Source organism: Bombus impatiens, unplaced genomic scaffold (assembly GCF_000188095.3).
Source record: "Bombus impatiens unplaced genomic scaffold, BIMP_2.2 scf_0318, whole genome shotgun sequence".
In the NCBI taxonomy this organism is placed as follows: Eukaryota; Metazoa; Arthropoda; class Insecta; order Hymenoptera; family Apidae; genus Bombus; species Bombus impatiens.
The window spans coordinates 1,824,034-1,841,889 of NT_176737.1; the positions used below are offsets into that span (position 1 = coordinate 1,824,034).

The window sequence follows — 17,856 nt, forward strand, 5'->3', positions numbered from 1 at the left end:
GTAAGTATGTACGTATATACATACCTATGTAGAAAATAGCTCACTTAGTGCTAAGGTTATTAAGATATTTATTTATAAAAATTGTTTTGGAGAAATTTCGATAAAGTTAACACTGATCTTAAAGATAAATTCCTAACTACTTGAACTACATACATAATTGTTCGAAAGTTAATTTATGTTAAAGAAAAATAATATTCTGGCAATCTTATAGCCATGGCTACAGAACGTAGAGCGTATGTATATGCATTCGATCGATTTCGTGCATGCGTAATAAACAGGTGTACGGAGTTTACAATCATATATTCACTTTCGATACGTGAATCACGGTATCTCTGGTGTTTCTGTTTCCTTATATTTTGCATCTTCCTTAATAGTGAGCAATTTATCTTTCATCATCGGCCAATCGCAAACATTTTTATTTATTTATTGATTTTGAGGAAAAATGTAAGGGGGAGAGACGCGAACGAAAACTTGAGTGTCTTTCTGTCTTTGTATCTGTTGTGTTTTTTTGTGCAATTACATGTTTCCATAAAAAGAGTAACAGCTAACAATTACAGTACAGATACGAGGAGAACCGAGTGATACACCGAGTACGATAATGTCGGAAATAGACTACATAATAGCACCACGAATACCACGAGGTTTGGCTCCTGCGGTTGAAGGACTTGCACGAGAAATTTTGCGTCAAAGACCTCGAAACATTTACGCATTCGCGGCCCAACATTTCGCAGAATTGGTGGAATTAAGGGATAAAGAACGTACTGATGAAATCGTTCCGAGGATACTGAAACATAGATTGGTTAACGTTCGTGATGCTGAAAATCGTAACGATTATTTTCGTAGGTGTAAATACAGTAACTTGATCGAAGAAGCGATGGTAATAAGGGAAGTGAAGGAACTAACGACATCGAGAAATGCAACGAAAAAAGCTGTGGCATCGAAGAGAAAAGCAGAGGCGACGAATAAAAGTGGTTGGTCTATAAATAGGACGGTGAAAGGATTGAAGAAGCATGAAAATACAATTGGAAGAGAAGGTTGGAACAGAGAATCAAACGGTAAAGAGACGGAGAAATCAATTCTTGGTTACTCGGATCGTCGTTCACCACGATTTTCGAGTCAAGTTACTTGTCATCAATTCGTTCGATCTTCGTCCGCCGGAAATATATTCGCAAAACGTATTAAGCGTCGAGAAGTTAAAGAAAATCACGAACAATTCTATACATTTGTTTTAGATGATAAAAGTTACAAGAACGAGAAGAAAGTGACGCGACAAAAAAGTGCCGATCAAATCGAAAGAGATGGCGCGTATTTTAAGGACACTTGTACGAGCGAACATATAGACATAGACGTTGTTCCGACAGAGGCTAGAATCTGTCGAAATTTAAAGGATCAATGGAAAACTATGATCGAAGATGAGCGAAAAGAGCAGGAAAAATTGCAAGAGAAATTTGGTAATACGAAAGGAGGTGATGCCAAATTAAATTCCCGATTGGGAAAGAAGAGCGAGAGAGAATCGAAAGACAACGAAGTGGAATCGCGATCCGATTCGTCAGAGAGCAACGTAATTTTTGAGCATGCGATGAAAAAGTTGACCAACGATGGAACGATCTCGGTGGTCCTTCCATCGGTCGTTACGCGACAACCTCCTGTAAAATGTACAAGGAACAACGTGTACGAATGTGACGGGAAGGATAGCACAGGTAATTTGACATTGCCACCGATCTCGAGTGATGGATCCAAGTCGACGAAGAGGGGAAGCAATGTAATCGAATTACCCTCTTTGTTAAACGAGGTGGATGTTCTGTCGAACGAACAAACGATATGCTGTCAGGATTACGAGGATCCGACAAATTCGAATTGGAATCCTAAGGATCTGGAATCGGAGACAGAGCTTAAGCCAGCAGGAACTATCGAAGGTGCGACTTTCGATTACGATTCGAAAACAATTGAAAAAGAACGCAAAGACGAGGATTTAAAAGGTGGCAATGTGAACGTAGATACGGTCCCATGGAAATATCCTCGTGAAAGTAAGTCCGAAGGAAATGGAATTCTTGTTACGACGGGGAATACGGTGGAGGAAGGTATCGATAGACAGCAAATTCTAGGAGAAGTAGAAATTATCCGGCAATGTTTAAATTCACCACGGGAGGCGGATATCGAGGAAACCTTTAAAGACAGCTTAAACGTAACACCTGATTCGATCGATCTTCCTCATTGTCAGAGGGCAGATTCGTTGGAACATTTGGAGAACGGGAAAGAGGAAGAGGAGGATCAGGACCAGGACGAGGAGAAAAAGGAAGAGGAGGAACGATATCGACCGAACGAGCTCGAAAGGAAATTAATCGAGATAGAAGCGGTCGAGAGAAGCATCGAAAATACGTTGGTCTGTTCTCAGACTATTCCAAAAGATATCGATGACGAATTCGTAGCATCGGAGCGTTCGAATGAATTTTCGATTTTGAAAAATTTCGAACCGGAGAAACCAGACTGCGTATACGAAAGGCAACTATCGAGCGTAGGAGACGAGTGGACGAAGAAAAATCCAGATGAAAGTCAGAGTCCAACGAGCAACGAAGATGACAGAGATCGCGACGCTAATATCGAGATCGACTCGATGGAAGATGAAATGCCGATTGGAAAAAGTTTAGACCGCAACCTTGACTCTGACAACTCGGAAATTGTGCTTAACGGAAGCAATAATAGCGACGATCGAGATACGCGTGACCATTCTACGAAAGAAGGAGGAATCGATCTTTCTTGTTACGTCCTTACCGAAGGTTCCCCTAGTGAAATACCGGAAACTGTAACCACCGTAATTATACCCGATAATATCGTTGACAATGACGATGATAACGATGTTTGTAAAATTGAGCTCGAAGAGGGTACGAACGACGAGATTTGCGTCCTTTTTAACGAGCCGATCCCATCTTGGAATATCGAAAGAAAGCTGATAAAGCACGGGATTGGAGAAGAATATTGCCAAGACAAGAATCCATTTGGAGAATATATACATCCAGAAAGTGCTGTCGACTATACAACGAACATCGATGCTCATACTTTACGTGGTATAAAAAATGCTGCCAATCGAACGTCTGTTTATCAAGAAGATCTTGGAAATATCAAAGAGGAGGAAGAAAATGATAGGGGCAAATTTTCTAACGTCGACGTCCAGCGTAGCATCGACGATCGTATCAGCGTTTCTACGGAAAAGTCGGCCGAATCGATGGAAAATAGAAATAGTACCGAAGAATGCGAAGCAAAATTTGCAGGTTCCAGTCAAGAAGAGGATCAAGAACGAAATAGTATGGACGATAAGGACGATGCACGATCGAAAGATCTCTCTAAAGAAACTGCAAGGAAAAGAAGAGAAGAGGAAAGCGAAACGTTCGATGATCGTTCGAGTGATTTTTCTTTGTCGTTTGAACAAGTTGGAGCTGGACCAAAAGTACCTGAATTAAATCTGGATTCGTTACAAGACATAACGATATCGTCGACGATTGAAAAGGGCAATTCGAAAAATCTTAATAATCAGTCGGAAGAAGAAAATGATAACGTTACTTCTTGCGAAGGTGAAAACGTTTCATTATCCTCCTACGATACTTTAGCTTCTGAAGAAAAAGTAGACACCGGTGAAGCTTTGTCCTCGGAAAACGATCGACTAAAAGTTTTTATCGAGCCGGCAGGTCAACAAACCAAAATTGAAAGCGAGACCGAAAGGTATTCAAAGGAAGAGTTTGAAGGTAAGGAATGTACTAATAACACGAGTTGCTCGCTTGTTCGTAACAAAGATGAAAAACAGTCTCTTCGCGTGGAAGAAGAAATTGCACGGGAATTAATACAGAATTTCATTATCGATAATACCGAGGTAGCTGAAAGAGACGCCGAAACGATTCCTTTCGAAGTGGACGATTTGATGGCCTCGTCATCTTCTAAACACCAGACGAATGACACGAATCAAATCGACGACTTTATCATTAAATTTCATCCATCTATAGAAGAATTAACACCTGAAGCAATAATCGAAGAATCTTCTCGTCGAGAAAAGGTCGACGATGACGATAATCAAGCAGGCGATGAGAACGAAGAAGACGAAAGTAGAAGCGGAGGAAGTGGAGAAACAGCAAGAGAAGACGAAGGAGGAAAAGAAGCAAGTATTTTGCTACCATATCTTCGTTTTTCTTTTCTTTCTATTCTAAAATATGTAGAAAGATATTTTACGCACCTTTTATGATACTAGAAAGAATTTTGTTCTTTTAAAATTGTTAAGGAAATTCGAGGATTTGGAAATACAAATAGTTGGTTATATTTCACACACAATAGCTATACATCTGTATTACACTCTGAAGAACGTCTTGCACGCACGCTTGTCGCCAACCGACTATGCTAGATTCTTCTAACATCTGGCAACAGTCTTTTGTCTCCACTAAGCCTTGACGCCCTCTGACCCTTACACATACATTCTCATGTACAGTGTAAATGTATCACTTCCCTAACAAAAATCAAAATTTTTCAAAGCCATTCTTTGAGGTAATTAACCAATATATTTTATGGATCGAGATTTGCGTCTACAATGTACATTGCACGTATGTATACCCTATATTACATGTATACATACGTATTCTTGTGTAGATGCATCTATTTTTGTTTCATTTTTGAACAAGTAAGGGGTCTTCCAATTCGTACAATACATTTTTAAAGATAATAAAAAACCTAAGCTAATTACAATAATAATCTTGACAAGGTTGCTTTTCTTACCCCACTTTAGGATCAAGTAGAAACGACATCTTTGGAAAATCAAGGAAACAGGGGCAAACCAATCGCCAATTTGTGGCACACCGGAGAATTCCACGATTCCTTACCATTACCTTTCGTTGAAATTTCAAAAAGTCCTTCCGCCATGAACGTTTACGATTTAAAGCCTGTAAACCGTGAAAAAACGGATGATCGCTTTACTTCTGCAACTGATCTGTATGCAGAAGATCGAGGATGTAAAGGAATCGGTCGCAACATACCTTTTTTCGGTTATAAGTTTTCTCCGACCACTGCCCCTCGTGGTATCGATATCTTCGAAAATTTGAGTTTATTTATTAACGAATCGAATTGGAGTAAATTATCTTTAAACGCTTCGTCTCCTATCGTTATTCACAGCAAACGCGTGATGGAGCAAGTTCGTACAACGGACAAAGACAAGAGTGATCCACTCGTCGAAACGAGTTCAAATTCTGATGCTGACGATCTTCGTGAGCCATTAGCGCTCGATAATACACCACGACCTATCGTTATAGAGGAAATTTCGGATATCGACGAAAGAGAAGAGCAAACGTTATCGCTCTACGAAGCAGATACGAAGTTAGCGAAAGAAATAAGTCCGTTTTCTTCCGAACGATACAACGACTCCAATAACGTTGAAGATAAAAATAAAGGAACACATGGTACGTCATCGTCGACTCGTGAAACGACAAATCGGCTTATCGAAAGCGATGATTTACTTCTAGATGCATATACCGATTCTACCAACCATCAAGATATCGATCAGATCGTAGGAAACGCGGAAGAAGAAAGAACAAATAAAGAATAAGAATGAATTACATATACGGATATACCGTATCGAGAGAAAATCATATTGTTAACTCGATTTCGTGAAAACGAGCAGTTTCGATATAAAAGAATTTGAAAAGCACGACCGATATTGCAATCATAATGTTAATCCAGAAGTTTCAGTTTCTTGTTATTAACGCGATCCTTAATCGAAACTAAAACAATCAAAAGTAGACAATTAGGTATAAATCATTTCTACAGGTCCTTTTTCCGCGCACATTAGTGTACCTCCACATAGATACACAACTCACACGGAAACAGCATATTAAATCAATAATGGACAAAATACAGACAGCAAGGAGACAAATGCATTGGCTGACAAGTCGAAAATCCGAATTAAGCATAGAAAATAAATGAAAAATATACAAAACGGTCATAAAACCAAACTGGACGTACGGAATACCATTATGGGGAACAGCAGCAATGAGCCATATAAGCAAAATAGAGACAATGCAAGCTAAAATTCTTAACACGATGGTAAACGTCCCATGGTACGTTAGAGACGAGGACATTCGGAAAGACCTGCGAGTACCAACGGTCAAGGAGAAGATTAGCAGATGCGCAAGAAGGTACAGAGAAAGAATAGCAACGCACCCGAACCGGCTGGCAGCGGAAACGATCAACGAAGCGGAAACGATCAACGCATCAAACATAGAAAGAAGACTAAAAAGCAAACATCCAACAGATCTCATAAAAGATATAACCTAACAAACACGAAGATGGTACCCCGCTGGGGTAGCCACCCACATGATAATCAAACAGCTAAAAAATTCTACCAAATGTCCAAATTGGACAAATTGTGAATGTGAAATATTAAATAAAAAAAAAAAATTAGTGTACCTATTTGCTACAAAAGAGAGAGAGAGAGAAGAAGAAACGTACACTATACGCTATACTACTATATGTACGTCGTATACTGTATGCTGTTTAAGTCGGAAGTCAGGAGTCAATTAATGTAAAACGAGGCACATGCGCAAATACGAGTTCGCTAAAAGAGCGTGGGACTCTGCGGCAATTCGCTACATGCTTATAGTCCTGATCGGGAATTTGCGTCTGAACGATTTCGTTCTATTTCAAAAGAGACGTTGCTGTATGTTGCCACGTACTATGCCTTACACCAAAAATCTGTTCGATGCGAATTTCGACTAAGTTAATATACATATCGTACCACAGGAAACATATATTAAAATTGTGCACGCGGATCTTCTAAAGATAACTACCAAAGAATAGGATAGAACGGATAGACGTGTAAATCGATCGGTGGATTAAAAAGAAGAGGATGCGACAGAAGACTGCAACTGAAATCCAAGCGGATTGAAAGTTTGTTAAAATAATACGAAAAACATATCGGTTACGTTCTTGTATTTTCTTAACCTTTACGCTCCTTCTATCTTCGTGGTTCCTCGTATTTCTTTTGTGAAAAGCAAAAACATCGCTTTTACAGTTTTATTTCGTCACATATTCCTGCTCTTTCTTAGAGGAAATTCCTGTACAGGAATTATAATAATAATAATAATAAATAATACTCGAAATTATGCGTTCTTTCTTGTTTCATCCTATTCCTTTGTATATCTGTTTTCTTGCGCAAATCTGTAATAAATATAGAAATGATTGCACAATGGAAATAAGCGAATCAGTATAGTACAATATTATAAAAGGTTCTTTTCCAAATTTAAGACATCGCCGAAGTTTTAGTCGCGGTCTTTGCCGAATCTATCGAGATACGACGATACGTCTACCTGTTCCATTATCGTATTTATGTCTGGATACGTACCATCGAGATCGAGACAAGAGTGAACGGTACGTAGCGAATGTGGATCCGTAAGTATCAAGGAACAATCGAAATAGCATCAGCGATGTTGTATGAACGATGTTGGCAACGACATTGACACTATATGCTATTTTACGAGGTATGAAAATATTTGATCGACTGCTAGTTACCGTTTAACCGTTTAACAGTAATGTCTTAATTCGCACGAATATCCTCGATAGTGAGATATCGTCGGTAATATTGACAGTGACAGCACTGCATTTTCTGGTACTTGATACTCGTACCGCGGATGCCAATCTCGAAGGTACGCAAAAATAAACTGGTTATACATACGCGTTTACTGCTTTTGCGATGAAACTGCTTGGATGTGGACTTGGAAAGTTCTTGTCGCGCCGTTTTTGGACATCGTTTTCTATACGTGTGATATGTTTCGCGTTATTAACACGTTGAATGTCACGCTAGTTTTACGGAGATCGCCCGTGGCGCCACGATGAATTTTTTATTATGCGGTACGTATAACGTTGAAATATTACCTACAAGAGATATGTTATGGCGTATAATCATCGTTAATGAATTTATCTTACCGAGGTCACCGGTGACCCCCGTGGCGCTCAAGTGCTATTTCGTGTGATTTACTTATTTTTTACTATTATCAGGTATCTCGTATTGTTTCTTCGCGTTGCTAAACAATTGTCTACGTTGCTACGTTCCGGGACTTACCATAAAACCATAAATCATTCCTCGGTCATACTTATTCTGACTCGCGATAATCCTAAAGAACCGTTATTAAGATTTAGCGTTTGTTACTTTACTGCAAAGACCCTTAATTGCCTTCGAACATCTTTCAAGTCGAAACTTTCCCTAGGGTTATTGTTCATTAAGATAAACACGGAAAACGTAGGGTTTTCCATGTTCGACAGCCACTGGTCAGGGACACACATAATAGATTTATGTTTTACGTATAAGTAAACAAAACGAAATAAATCATTGCGTTTGCACGGTCAAGCAGACTATTCTTTTTCTCTTGCAATTGGTAAATCAGCGGCAGAGGGGAAGGAAACGATGAGCAATAGTAGAAAACGTTAATAAGACGCGAAAAGATCGATAGAAAGTCGGGAAAGTATTAGGAAATTAAACGTTACGTACCAAGTACTTATCGACGAGATTGAATGATCCGTTTCATTTTTATTTACGAAATGTAAGATACGCGGTAATGATACATCGACGAGACAATTAGTATTTTTTACACAGCGTCTGATATAAAAATATTTTGTTCAAAATCAAAGTGTTTTATCGTTCGTAATATCTTAACGTTCTTGCGTGTTTCAACGGTAGCCATATGGCACATAAATTTATTAATAAAATATATTTATGAAAAGTAAAAACGAATGCATCTAATACTATATCTTTCTTCCTTTCATCCTTCTTCTTTCACATTCCGCAAAATTGAAAATATAGTACCTACTTAACAGTATCGTCTTAATCGTCAGGGATAATGTACAATGTATAACGTACACGCATTGATCTACAGACCAATTGAACTTGCAGTTTCAAGGTATTTGAATCGTTATTTCTTTTTTTTTTTTTTACGCGTGACGTAAATAATCAGACTAGAGAAAAATCAAGAAAAGAGAGCAAAGCGAATAATATTACAGTAATCTTGCTTTCGATATTTCACTCCCTATTTCTCCTACATATTTCCTCTCTCTCTCTCTCCTTCTCTCGTTCGCATCTTCTTCACCTTTCATTTTACACCTCCGTAACGCGTTCATTTCTCCTTCCCATTTCCACCCTTTGTTGACTGCATATAAGATATACATATGTAGATGCAACTAATCATCGCGTTTATCGCTTTCAATTATCGTTAAAATTAGATCTGTCCAATTGGATTCGAACTGTCGCTAAAGGCCGATCGTAGTTATCGTTACAGCGGTTTATCATTCGACGCGCGTGTTTAAGGGTAAATGAAATATTGGCGAAGTATAACCATCGTGCGTTTAACTTAACGTTAACCACCACCCGGTTGAGTCGTCGTACGTTTACAGAATTAGAAATATTTCAGGTGTTCGCTTCGATAGGTAAGTGTAAGTGACCGTCCGATTCACGATAAATGATCATCGATCATATCGATTTACATGATAGCAGGCCGCCTTACAGGTACGTTAAAATCACGCCAACAAGGATCTTTAATTTTGGAACATTTTAACTTTTCCGAACTACAACCGAAGCATTGGTTACATATACAGCTCATGCCTTCGGCGCAAATACCAAGCCGTTCTCCTCGTCCTCCGCAAGGTTCATCGGGTCCCTGGAAAAGAGAGTACGATTCTTATCGTAACTAACGGTTCGATCGTTTCTGTTAAACGCGATTTATTAACAGATTTATTAACAAACGGCCGATTCAAGCACTTGCCTTTGCGCATTGCGGAACCCCGCAAGCATTCGATATTACAACACCATATTCGCATTTGTGGCAAAAGTCGCCGCATCCTGAGCAAAGGGCCATCTCTTGTTTTTGTCTTACCGAAGGATAACCGGAACATTTATCGTACCTAGACGAATCAAGCGTTCTATTATTGCGTATAACGATATTGTGCATTGAACGTACTGTAATTTGCACAGTAATAATTTGAGTCGTTCCAGCATCTTTCATTTCGTACATATATGTACTCTCATCTACGAATAGCTAAATATCTCGTTCGTGCGTAAGCAAGCGCATGAGTAATGGCAAAGATATAAATACATAAACGAGTATATAAGTACATAGACGAGTGTTTTCTAAATAAATTAAAAAAAAAAAAAAAAAAGAGAGAGAGAAATCAGTTCGGGTAGAAGAGAATTGTAGGTTTGAAGTTTCTTACAGAAGAACGATGGCAAGCAGCACGGCTATGCGGATAGTTTGCGCGGCAAGCATCTCGCCTCGTAGATCTGAAACAAAATTTAAAGAAAATTCGATCAATGTCGCTGAAGTAGAATCGATTAAAACGTTTACGTAACGATCAGAGATAAAATCGATGCTTTAAAACTGATTTAAAGAATAACATTTGTAAATCGTGTAAAACACGTACGCATTTGAAAGAGCATGTAGACGTTTAGAAACGAGGAAACTTTTGCCAAATTTTGTTTCGAACTTTATCTCTTTTCGTTATTATCTGTCCGCTTGGAACAATACAGTACACGATCGTCGATCTATCGTTAATAAAAACGAGGTAACAGAAAATCCAACTTTTTGACCGTAACTTTTGTTAAGTTCCATCGTTGTTCTGTTTCTGCTTGTACGAAATTAGTGTGAAATACTTGATTTTTACGATATCGTTTTATTAAATTATTAAATATCTATAATCGAGCCATTTAAGAAATAATTCCAAAGTACCTTACCAAGATGAACCTACGATACATACATACGTATGATGGTAAATCAAACTTTGTCTTCTCCCTTTTTTTCTCTCAAGCGTGGCGAAAAGAAAGACGAACGATCGAATTGCCGATAATGAAAACAGTCGAAGCAACTTTGCCTTGTCGGAATTTTCCTTTCGTTTCGTTAATTGAACCGCTTGAAATACCAAAACTCAATCGTTCAACTTTTGAATCGAACAAAACTTGACGAGATAATGCTGTAATAATAATACTTTCTCGTTTCTTCGATGAAGATTATACGGAGAAAGAGTCATACGGGCTTTAACGATACGCGGACAAATCCATCTGTAACTATACTTAACGTCATGTTCGTTTTTGTTGCAAAGTGGTTCGTTCGCCACCATTTTAAGCCGAAACCCCTTCGTTTGCTACTCGCGCCTGCCAAATGCCTGTACGTACGAGTTAAGCACATGGTGGAGCTTGAACATCGAACAAATGACTTTTATCGAATAAACGTTAACTTCGTCAGTTTTTGGTAACAAAGTGGAAAAATCAATAATCAACATAGAAATCACGTGGTTATTAACAGCGAGAAATAAAAAAGATAGAAAATTATTTCGATATACATGCATATACCCACCAATAATTTGATGTGCCGTCTTTTTAGTTAAATGTTAAACGATAATTTGTTGTTTTCGCGGATTTTATAAAATACACGTAAATACCTATGGAATATCGTTCGAAGACCAACTGATTGGAAAATAAAGCTACAGGATTATTCAAAGCGGATTTTTCAAACGTCTTTTAGCGTGATTCGTCTAACTATATTCGTCTAACTTATTCTACGTAAACTAATTAACTTATTTTATCTTAGTTTATCTCGCGGCATTCTATTTTACTTTATTCTGGTTTGCTTAATTTTAGTTTCATTTAGTTGCGTCAACGACATTTTTATAACAAGAGTTATTCACAAGCTGAAAGTTAATTGCGAACATGTAATATTCGTATTAAATTCGGTTTCGCGAAATTTATTAGAGACGTAGCAGAAATTTCTTTTACACTTGCGATTGCCTTCGGATACAGTAGTCGTTTCGTTTAATACCTCGTTGTGCCGCTATTCTGGCTTTTCCCTTTTCCTAACTCGCTCTCGTTTACGCGCTTTTTTCGTTCCTTCTGTTCCACTGTTTTCTTTCCTTTTTTTTTCTCATATTAAATATGATTATAATTTGCCAGCGATATGACAGAAAAAATAAAATAAAAGAAAACTACACGGGAATAAAATAAATGAACAAAGTGAATGTAAAGAACGTATTTACATATGCAACGACGAACGGGTGATCGTTAGGAAAAGCATACACTGCGCTTACAATTAATGCTGACCCTAAGATATTCTTCCAAGTGTTTCTAGTTGCGTAAGATTAAATAACAATGACGATTCTCTCTTTAGCAGAATAAGAAAATGTGATAACGTGAAGACACGAATATGCGAAGACGGAAAGACGTTGAATGTGCCATTGAAGCCAAGTGCGCTTTGTTTTATAGGGACGCGAAGAAAGGGCAAGAAAAGGAAGGGGGGAAAGAAGGCACACAGCCGTTCATTTAACAGTCGATGTATGATGTATCTATTATCGTTTCGCCCCAAGGGATGATCTAAGTTGTCAAACGAAATCCTTGCCTCTCGTCCTAATTATCCACCGTGTCGTGAATACCCTTCTAGACACGTCTTCCCCTATTTGCAAAGATTCCCTTGACGAACATATCTATTAATATGTAAATTTCTTGGTTCAGCGTTATGAAAAACAAAGCCGGTCATTCACTGACACGTTATTTGCACTTGTCACGCTGCGCTAATAAACCAATTACCGAATAGTCAATCAGAATTTGACATTTTATCGACACGAAACGTTTATTATGAAACGCCCGTATTAGAACACTAGGAGATTAAACGTTATGTTGCCTAGTTGGAATTTCAAAGTTTATAGACAAACGAGAGCGAAACTAACGATAAATAATCAACGACAGATCCGTATTTTCAATTACGTATGTAATAATAACACGATTACTTTCTTTGCATAAAGGTATCGCTATGATGATCTGGCATCGGTTAAACGCACTCCTGGCACGATTGTACGATCCGATCGATCGAATAGAGAACCTTTTCCTTAAGATGAAGAATATCTCTATGATGACGAATCAAATAATATTCCTAATGCTGGCTGATCGTATTTTTATAAGAGAACCGAAAATCACGTGTCTTTACACATTGATGTTTTACAACGTTGTTACTTATAGCATTAGCTATATCAAGGAATTGATCGAAAAGGAAGATTGGTCGCTCTATGTGACTGTCACAGAAAGATCCAAAATTAAACATTTAGCTATGTCCGCTACCAAAATAGTGTTTGAATGGACTAAAGCCGTCACCTTTATCGTAACATTAACATTCATGCTTCTTGTCTTTGGCTTGGAGCAAGGTCTTGAGCATTACAAGTGAGTAACAGTTACTACATCGTATAGTAATCGAAGGAAAAATGTAGGGAAAAAAGGAAAATGATAGAACGCATTAAGCATCAAGAATATATTAATTCGATGAAACTGTACATATTGTGCGCGTGTGTGTATCGCGCGCACGTGTGTATATAAGTATATGTATATCTATATATGTATGTATATATGTATTGCTATTGTAGACCATCGATGAATTACACGATGATAACGTGGATCTATTATTTGGCAACGGAAAAAGTCTTCGTTGAGATGTTTCCGCCGATCTTGAAGTTTCTTCGTTTCGACACTTTTGAAAATCTTGAAGAGCTTTACGCTCCAGTGATATTGAAATCATTTACTATTAGCGTTTCTGCGTCTCTTATTGTAATACTTTTGCCACTAGCATCCTACAAACTTTTATTCGTCGCTGCTTATTCCAACGTTTATTTAAGATTAAAAGATCTATTACAAATATCCGCCCCTGCGTTAAATCTTGAACGTGAAATATTAAATCGTTATAGAAAAGCAACGCCTAAAGAAATTAAACAATTTGACGATGTGTGCCCTGTTTGCCTTTGCGATATGATCAGTGCGAGAATAACACCTTGTTACCACCTTTTTCATGCAAGTTGTTTACGTCGGTGTCTCAAGACCAACAATACCTGTCCCATGTGCAAAAGAGAATTAACATTTGGATCGGTATCAACTCAATAGTAAACGTAACCGTCATAAATATTATCGTCATGATTCTATCGATAAAATCGACATATTCCGTATGACAATTCCACTCTGATTAAATACCTCATCCACTCGATCGATTAACCTTTGATAATATTGGAAATACTCTAAATCGCTTGATATTCGTATAAATTAAATATTGATAAAAAACAAAGTTATTGCATTCATGTCCGTTTATGAACATTGATAAAACAGATATTCTCGTCGTATAATTGTACATAAAATAATAAATGATCTAATGTATTAACAGGACTGCAAATTTATATTCTATTTGAATTACAAATTGATTTTTCTGTCAAATGTATTATTTCGTTTGCCAATCGATAAATCGAAAATAATAAAAACAACGAAAATTAACGAGAATTATATTCTCATATCGCAGTTTTTTGAAACAGCCTTACTTTCCTTGCGCTCTACGATCCTTTATTCGAAATATTTCTCATTATATAGCTATTCCCCTGCATATTTAACCGTGGTTTCTATATATTCTCCGTCAGGACTGTCAAAATCTTTTATCGGTGGAGTATATACCGGTCCTGTTACGCTATATGGTACGAACGAATCATCAAACTGAAACAGAATGTGTTTCAAAATTTATTCTATATCTCTACTGTGTTTTATTAGATGGTAAAATACAAACGTACGATATTTAATTTATTTTTTAATATAATATCATATACTTACTTCGACTGCTTTTTTGTAAAGTTGCTTCGAGACAGCTTTTAATTCTTTCAATGCTATTTCTTGCGATACCATGATAGATTTCATAACTTTTACATCCTTCAACCATTGATCATTTTTATAGCGGGACCATTTCCTCTCTAATAATTTTCTCCTTTCTATTTGTTCTTCCGATAATGATACTGGCAAATGACAAGTTCTTTTCCTAAGAAATATTTGTTTTCGAGTAAGTACTATGTTAAGAAGAAAAATTTGTTTCCTATACATAACATATTCTATCATTATATAAAGCGTACTCCTTTTGCAATTGCTGAAATAATATATCAATTTCAAAGATCGGTTTCAAATGGTTTGCATGTTTTTCTAACTGACGGATTTTTTTCTGTAGTTTCCTCTTCTTTCTTTCTTCTCTAGCTCTAATGATACTAGGATCGAGTCTTTTCCTCTTTTTAAGTGGTTCTCCTCTGAAATAAACGTAATATGATAATAAATTTGTTTATTAAAAAGAAAAGAAATTTAAAAATACTTACAAGAGAATTTCAGTCGCTCGAAATTGTAATGGATGTATATATATGGAGATATTGCGCAAATTGCTAACTGAATGCAAAGAGGACCTGCATCGGTAAATCTTTATGAATAAAATGAATAAAAATATACAAAAATAATTGTTTACTCAACAATGAATACCTAAAAACGGCATTTGCTAAATTTAATACACCAATCATTTTAATACACTATAATTATTTCGAGCTTTAGTCTGTGTTAGTCTGTGCTTTGTTATCTCGAGTTACTTTGCAGCACCACGTATATAACCTCTTAAACGCTTGCGATTTTCATACGGGCTAAAATGAGATATGTAGCTGTTATAAAATCATAAATTTAAACAGTTGTTGAAAAAATGAATGTTGAAAAAATTATTATGAATAAATTAATAATGACAATAAATAACTATTAATAATATCGTGTTAACAACGATGGTAACTCTGTCCAAGTAGACATACGAACGAGATAATTAACATACATGTAAGTATCTACATAGGTGTATGTAATCATTACTACATCATGAAACAAAATTGATAGAAATTTCTCCAGATTTTCTTTATTATTAATATGTACACAGTATTTATGGATGCTGAATACTCGAAAAAGTTATATTATTCGGAAGGAACTAAAAGTTAGAGTCTTTGTTCAAAAGCGTGATTAGAATTACATAGTTACTACGGTTCATGAAAAACCATAAAATGTGCACGTTAAATGAATCTGAATACGATACCTTTGAAGTAGAAGAAATAGCGGAAAACGCGTGAGTATTATGTTATATGTGAATTTCATATAATTTTATGCAAATGTTTCTTTATTTCATAATTTTTTTATTGATATGATCTTTATCTTTTTTATAGGAACACTTCTTTCCCTATTAATACCACAGAAACGCATAATGCTACGCCTTTTTGTAAAAAGTGTGGTAGTCAAGAGGTCCAAGTCTTTTCCAAGAATAGGAATGAATACTGTAAAGTATGTTTTTTAAATATATTAAAACATAAATTTAGAGCAACGCTAGGTAAATCCAAGTCTATACACCCGAATGACTCGATACTCGTTGCTCATTCAGGGAAAGCAAATTCAACCGCACTTTTACATCTTATTATGATTGACACGAATGAATTAATTTCCAAAAAGTTGCGACCATCGTTTAAAGTTCTTTATATAGATGGTATGTATTCCTGCTATTTCAAATACTCTACTATTCTGTTGCTAGATTTGAAAAAGAAAAAGAAAACCAAGCGTATGCTTTTTATTTTATATTTTATATCCTTTATTCTATGTATACAGATGGTATGGTGAAAGGACGCTCGATCGAGGAAAGAAAATCTATTCGAGATGCGTTAGCTAATGAAGCTAAGAGTTTGCAATTAACTACGTACATTTTACCTTTGTCAAAATGTACAAGCGATAGTATTTCTAAAGAAATGCAACTAGTAAATGATCCATCAATGAGCATGACAAGCGATGAGGATACAATGATACAAGAAATGTTTGATAATTTGGAAAATGATACAGCCAGAGATGAATTATTACAGCAATTAAGACGTAAATTACTTACATCCGCAGCTGGTGAACTTAATTGTAATAAAATTTTCATTGCCGATATATCTTTTGATCTTGCGATAAAAGTTCTTGGCGATGTATCGACTGGAAGAGGTTCCCAGTTGCCTTTTAACGTCGCTTTCTCGGACACAAGACACACGAATGTAACATTACTTCGACCACTCAGAGGTTTTACACAAAATGACATAACTAACTATTTGGGCTGTTACAATCTACATCCAATTTTTAGTTCTGACAAATATAATTTCTCTTTCCCTATATCTATACGGAATGTCACAAGAAATTTTGTCCGTAAATTGGATTCTGAATTTTATGGCACTGTATCCACGATATATCGTACCAGTGAAAAATTAGCTACAAGAATAGAGCAATGTAATAATGAGAACAATGATACAAAGGAGGATAATAACATCTGTATACTTTGCGAATTAACTTTAGACTCGTGTTATTTACCAAAAGAACAACTATCGGTCGTACAAGCGAAATTGTTTTCTAAATTAATTTCTACAATTACAGATACCTCATTAAGTAATACTATGAATTCGTTAAATATTTGCGAACAATCAGACAATGAGCAAATTGAAAGCTTAAATGCTTTAAGACAAAAAAAATGTCAGTGTCAAAGTGACATTCACAAGTCTTTTCTAAGACAATCGACAATTGAAAAGTATCTATGCTATGGTTGTAGACTAATTTTCTTAAACTCAAAACAAATGGATAATATTTTGCCTAATTTTATTTTTGATGCAGTTCAAAAAAGATTGCAAGTTGCACGTTTACGAGAAGAGATAAGAGATTTTTTATTGTAATTGGTGGATAAAAAAAATATTTATTAATATTAAGAAATACTTTACATACTAGATAGAGGAACACGATTAAACGCAACATTTTACTTCTAAACATTCATAACAGAGTAACTTTTGTAAAAGAGATATTTCGAATAACTGTTAACTTTATGGAAATGGTATAATAAAATACAATATTTATCATATTTTGTATTTCTTATAGCTTTCTGATATCTCAAATTTTATCAAATTTATTATTTTTCTATCCGCACTTCGTACGGATCTCACGTTTCCCACACGTCGCCGGCATCAATAAAAAATATTCTTTCC

The 17,856-nt window shown here is 36.3% G+C and overlaps 5 protein-coding genes across 9 annotated transcripts; 3 read left to right on the forward strand and 2 right to left on the reverse strand.

Annotated features, from left to right (window-relative positions):
* Nucleotides 1–298: 298 nt before the first annotated feature.
* Nucleotides 299–5,762, forward strand: LOC105680716. Its single transcript, XM_012385150.3, has 2 exons — nt 299–4,147; nt 4,766–5,762. The coding sequence occupies exons 1-2, from the start codon at nt 599–601 to the stop codon at nt 5,576–5,578; spliced, it is 4,362 nt and encodes a 1,453-aa protein (XP_012240573.1). The 5' UTR covers nt 299–598; the 3' UTR covers nt 5,579–5,762.
* LOC100740141 (39S ribosomal protein L40, mitochondrial) lies at nt 5,383–15,700 on the reverse strand. 3 transcript variants are annotated; one of them, XM_012385159.3, is made up of 7 exons: nt 15,320–15,474; nt 15,163–15,246; nt 14,929–15,096; nt 14,636–14,837; nt 14,383–14,521; nt 8,226–8,230; nt 5,383–5,394 (listed from the first exon to the last, which is right to left on the reverse strand). In XM_012385159.3, exons 1-5 carry the CDS (start codon nt 15,355–15,357, stop codon nt 14,402–14,404), a joined length of 612 nt encoding a protein of 203 aa, XP_012240582.1. In that variant the 5' UTR covers nt 15,358–15,474; the 3' UTR covers nt 5,383–5,394; nt 8,226–8,230; nt 14,383–14,401. The 3 variants fall into 3 exon arrangements, with proteins under 3 accessions (XP_012240582.1, XP_003489242.1, XP_024223103.1); XM_003489194.4 differs by lacking the exons at nt 5,383–5,394; nt 8,226–8,230 and having other exon boundaries at nt 14,301–14,521; XM_024367335.2 differs by lacking the exons at nt 5,383–5,394; nt 8,226–8,230; nt 15,163–15,246; nt 15,320–15,474 and adding an exon at nt 15,654–15,700 and having other exon boundaries at nt 14,301–14,521.
* Nucleotides 7,307–14,325, forward strand: LOC100750194 (ERAD-associated E3 ubiquitin-protein ligase HRD1B-like). Of its 3 annotated transcripts, none has more exons than XM_003489193.4 (3): nt 7,307–7,673; nt 12,805–13,216; nt 13,417–14,325. In XM_003489193.4, the coding sequence occupies exons 2-3, from the start codon at nt 12,813–12,815 to the stop codon at nt 13,925–13,927; spliced, it is 915 nt and encodes a 304-aa protein (XP_003489241.1). In that variant the 5' UTR covers nt 7,307–7,673; nt 12,805–12,812; the 3' UTR covers nt 13,928–14,325. The 3 variants fall into 3 exon arrangements, with proteins under 3 accessions (XP_003489241.1, XP_012240579.1, XP_033176398.1); XM_012385156.3 differs by having other exon boundaries at nt 7,307–7,508; XM_033320507.1 differs by lacking the exon at nt 7,307–7,673 and adding an exon at nt 12,211–12,337.
* LOC100747366 (neuroparsin-A-like) lies at nt 8,523–12,131 on the reverse strand. The gene is made up of 4 exons (XM_033320519.1): nt 12,107–12,131; nt 10,231–10,297; nt 9,783–9,921; nt 8,523–9,677 (listed from the first exon to the last, which is right to left on the reverse strand). The coding sequence occupies exons 2-4, from the start codon at nt 10,281–10,283 to the stop codon at nt 9,501–9,503; spliced, it is 369 nt and encodes a 122-aa protein (XP_033176410.1). The 5' UTR covers nt 10,284–10,297; nt 12,107–12,131; the 3' UTR covers nt 8,523–9,500.
* A 95-nt stretch (nt 15,701–15,795) lies between the features above and the next one.
* LOC100740261 (cytoplasmic tRNA 2-thiolation protein 2) lies at nt 15,796–17,613 on the forward strand. Its single transcript, XM_033320498.1, has 3 exons — nt 15,796–15,935; nt 16,033–16,346; nt 16,466–17,613. Exons 1-3 carry the CDS (start codon nt 15,859–15,861, stop codon nt 17,548–17,550), a joined length of 1,476 nt encoding a protein of 491 aa, XP_033176389.1. The 5' UTR covers nt 15,796–15,858; the 3' UTR covers nt 17,551–17,613.
* The last annotated feature ends 243 nt before the right edge of the window (nt 17,614–17,856 follow it).

What these genes read in the sequence shown, in the direction of transcription:
- LOC105680716 (XM_012385150.3), top strand. Translation starts at nt 599, where the DNA reads ATGTCGGAAATAGACTACATAATAGCACCACGAATACCACGAGGTTTG. An exon ending in AAGACGAAGGAGGAAAAGAA is followed by an intron (nt 4,148 to 4,765) that starts GCAAGTATTTTG and finishes ACCCCACTTTAG; the next exon opens with GATCAAGTAGAAACGACATC.
- LOC100750194 (XM_012385156.3), top strand. Translation starts at nt 7,469, where the DNA reads ATGTTGGCAACGACATTGACACTATATGCTATTTTACGAG. An exon ending in ACTATATGCTATTTTACGAG is followed by an intron (nt 7,509 to 12,804) that starts GTATGAAAATAT and finishes CTTTGCATAAAG; the next exon opens with GTATCGCTATGATGATCTGG. An exon ending in CAAGGTCTTGAGCATTACAA is followed by an intron (nt 13,217 to 13,416) that starts GTGAGTAACAGT and finishes TTGCTATTGTAG; the next exon opens with ACCATCGATGAATTACACGA.
- LOC100747366 (XM_033320519.1), bottom strand. Translation starts at nt 10,283, where the DNA reads ATGCTTGCCGCGCAAACTATCCGCATAGCCGTGCTGCTTGCCATCGTT. An exon ending in CTGCTTGCCATCGTTCTTCT is followed by an intron (nt 9,922 to 10,230) that starts GTAAGAAACTTC and finishes TGATTCGTCTAG; the next exon opens with GTACGATAAATGTTCCGGTT. An exon ending in GGGTTCCGCAATGCGCAAAG is followed by an intron (nt 9,678 to 9,782) that starts GCAAGTGCTTGA and finishes TCTCTTTTCCAG; the next exon opens with GGACCCGATGAACCTTGCGG.
- LOC100740261 (XM_033320498.1), top strand. Translation starts at nt 15,859, where the DNA reads ATGAAAAACCATAAAATGTGCACGTTAAATGAATCTGAATACGATACC. An exon ending in GAAGAAATAGCGGAAAACGC is followed by an intron (nt 15,936 to 16,032) that starts GTGAGTATTATG and finishes TCTTTTTTATAG; the next exon opens with GAACACTTCTTTCCCTATTA. An exon ending in TAAAGTTCTTTATATAGATG is followed by an intron (nt 16,347 to 16,465) that starts GTATGTATTCCT and finishes CTATGTATACAG; the next exon opens with ATGGTATGGTGAAAGGACGC.
- LOC100740141 (XM_012385159.3), bottom strand. Translation starts at nt 15,357, where the DNA reads ATGATTGGTGTATTAAATTTAGCAAATGCCGTTTTTAG. An exon ending in TTAGCAAATGCCGTTTTTAG is followed by an intron (nt 15,247 to 15,319) that starts GTATTCATTGTT and finishes TTACCGATGCAG; the next exon opens with GTCCTCTTTGCATTCAGTTA. An exon ending in TTTACAAAAAAGCAGTCGAA is followed by an intron (nt 14,522 to 14,635) that starts GTAAGTATATGA and finishes ATTCTGTTTCAG; the next exon opens with TTTGATGATTCGTTCGTACC.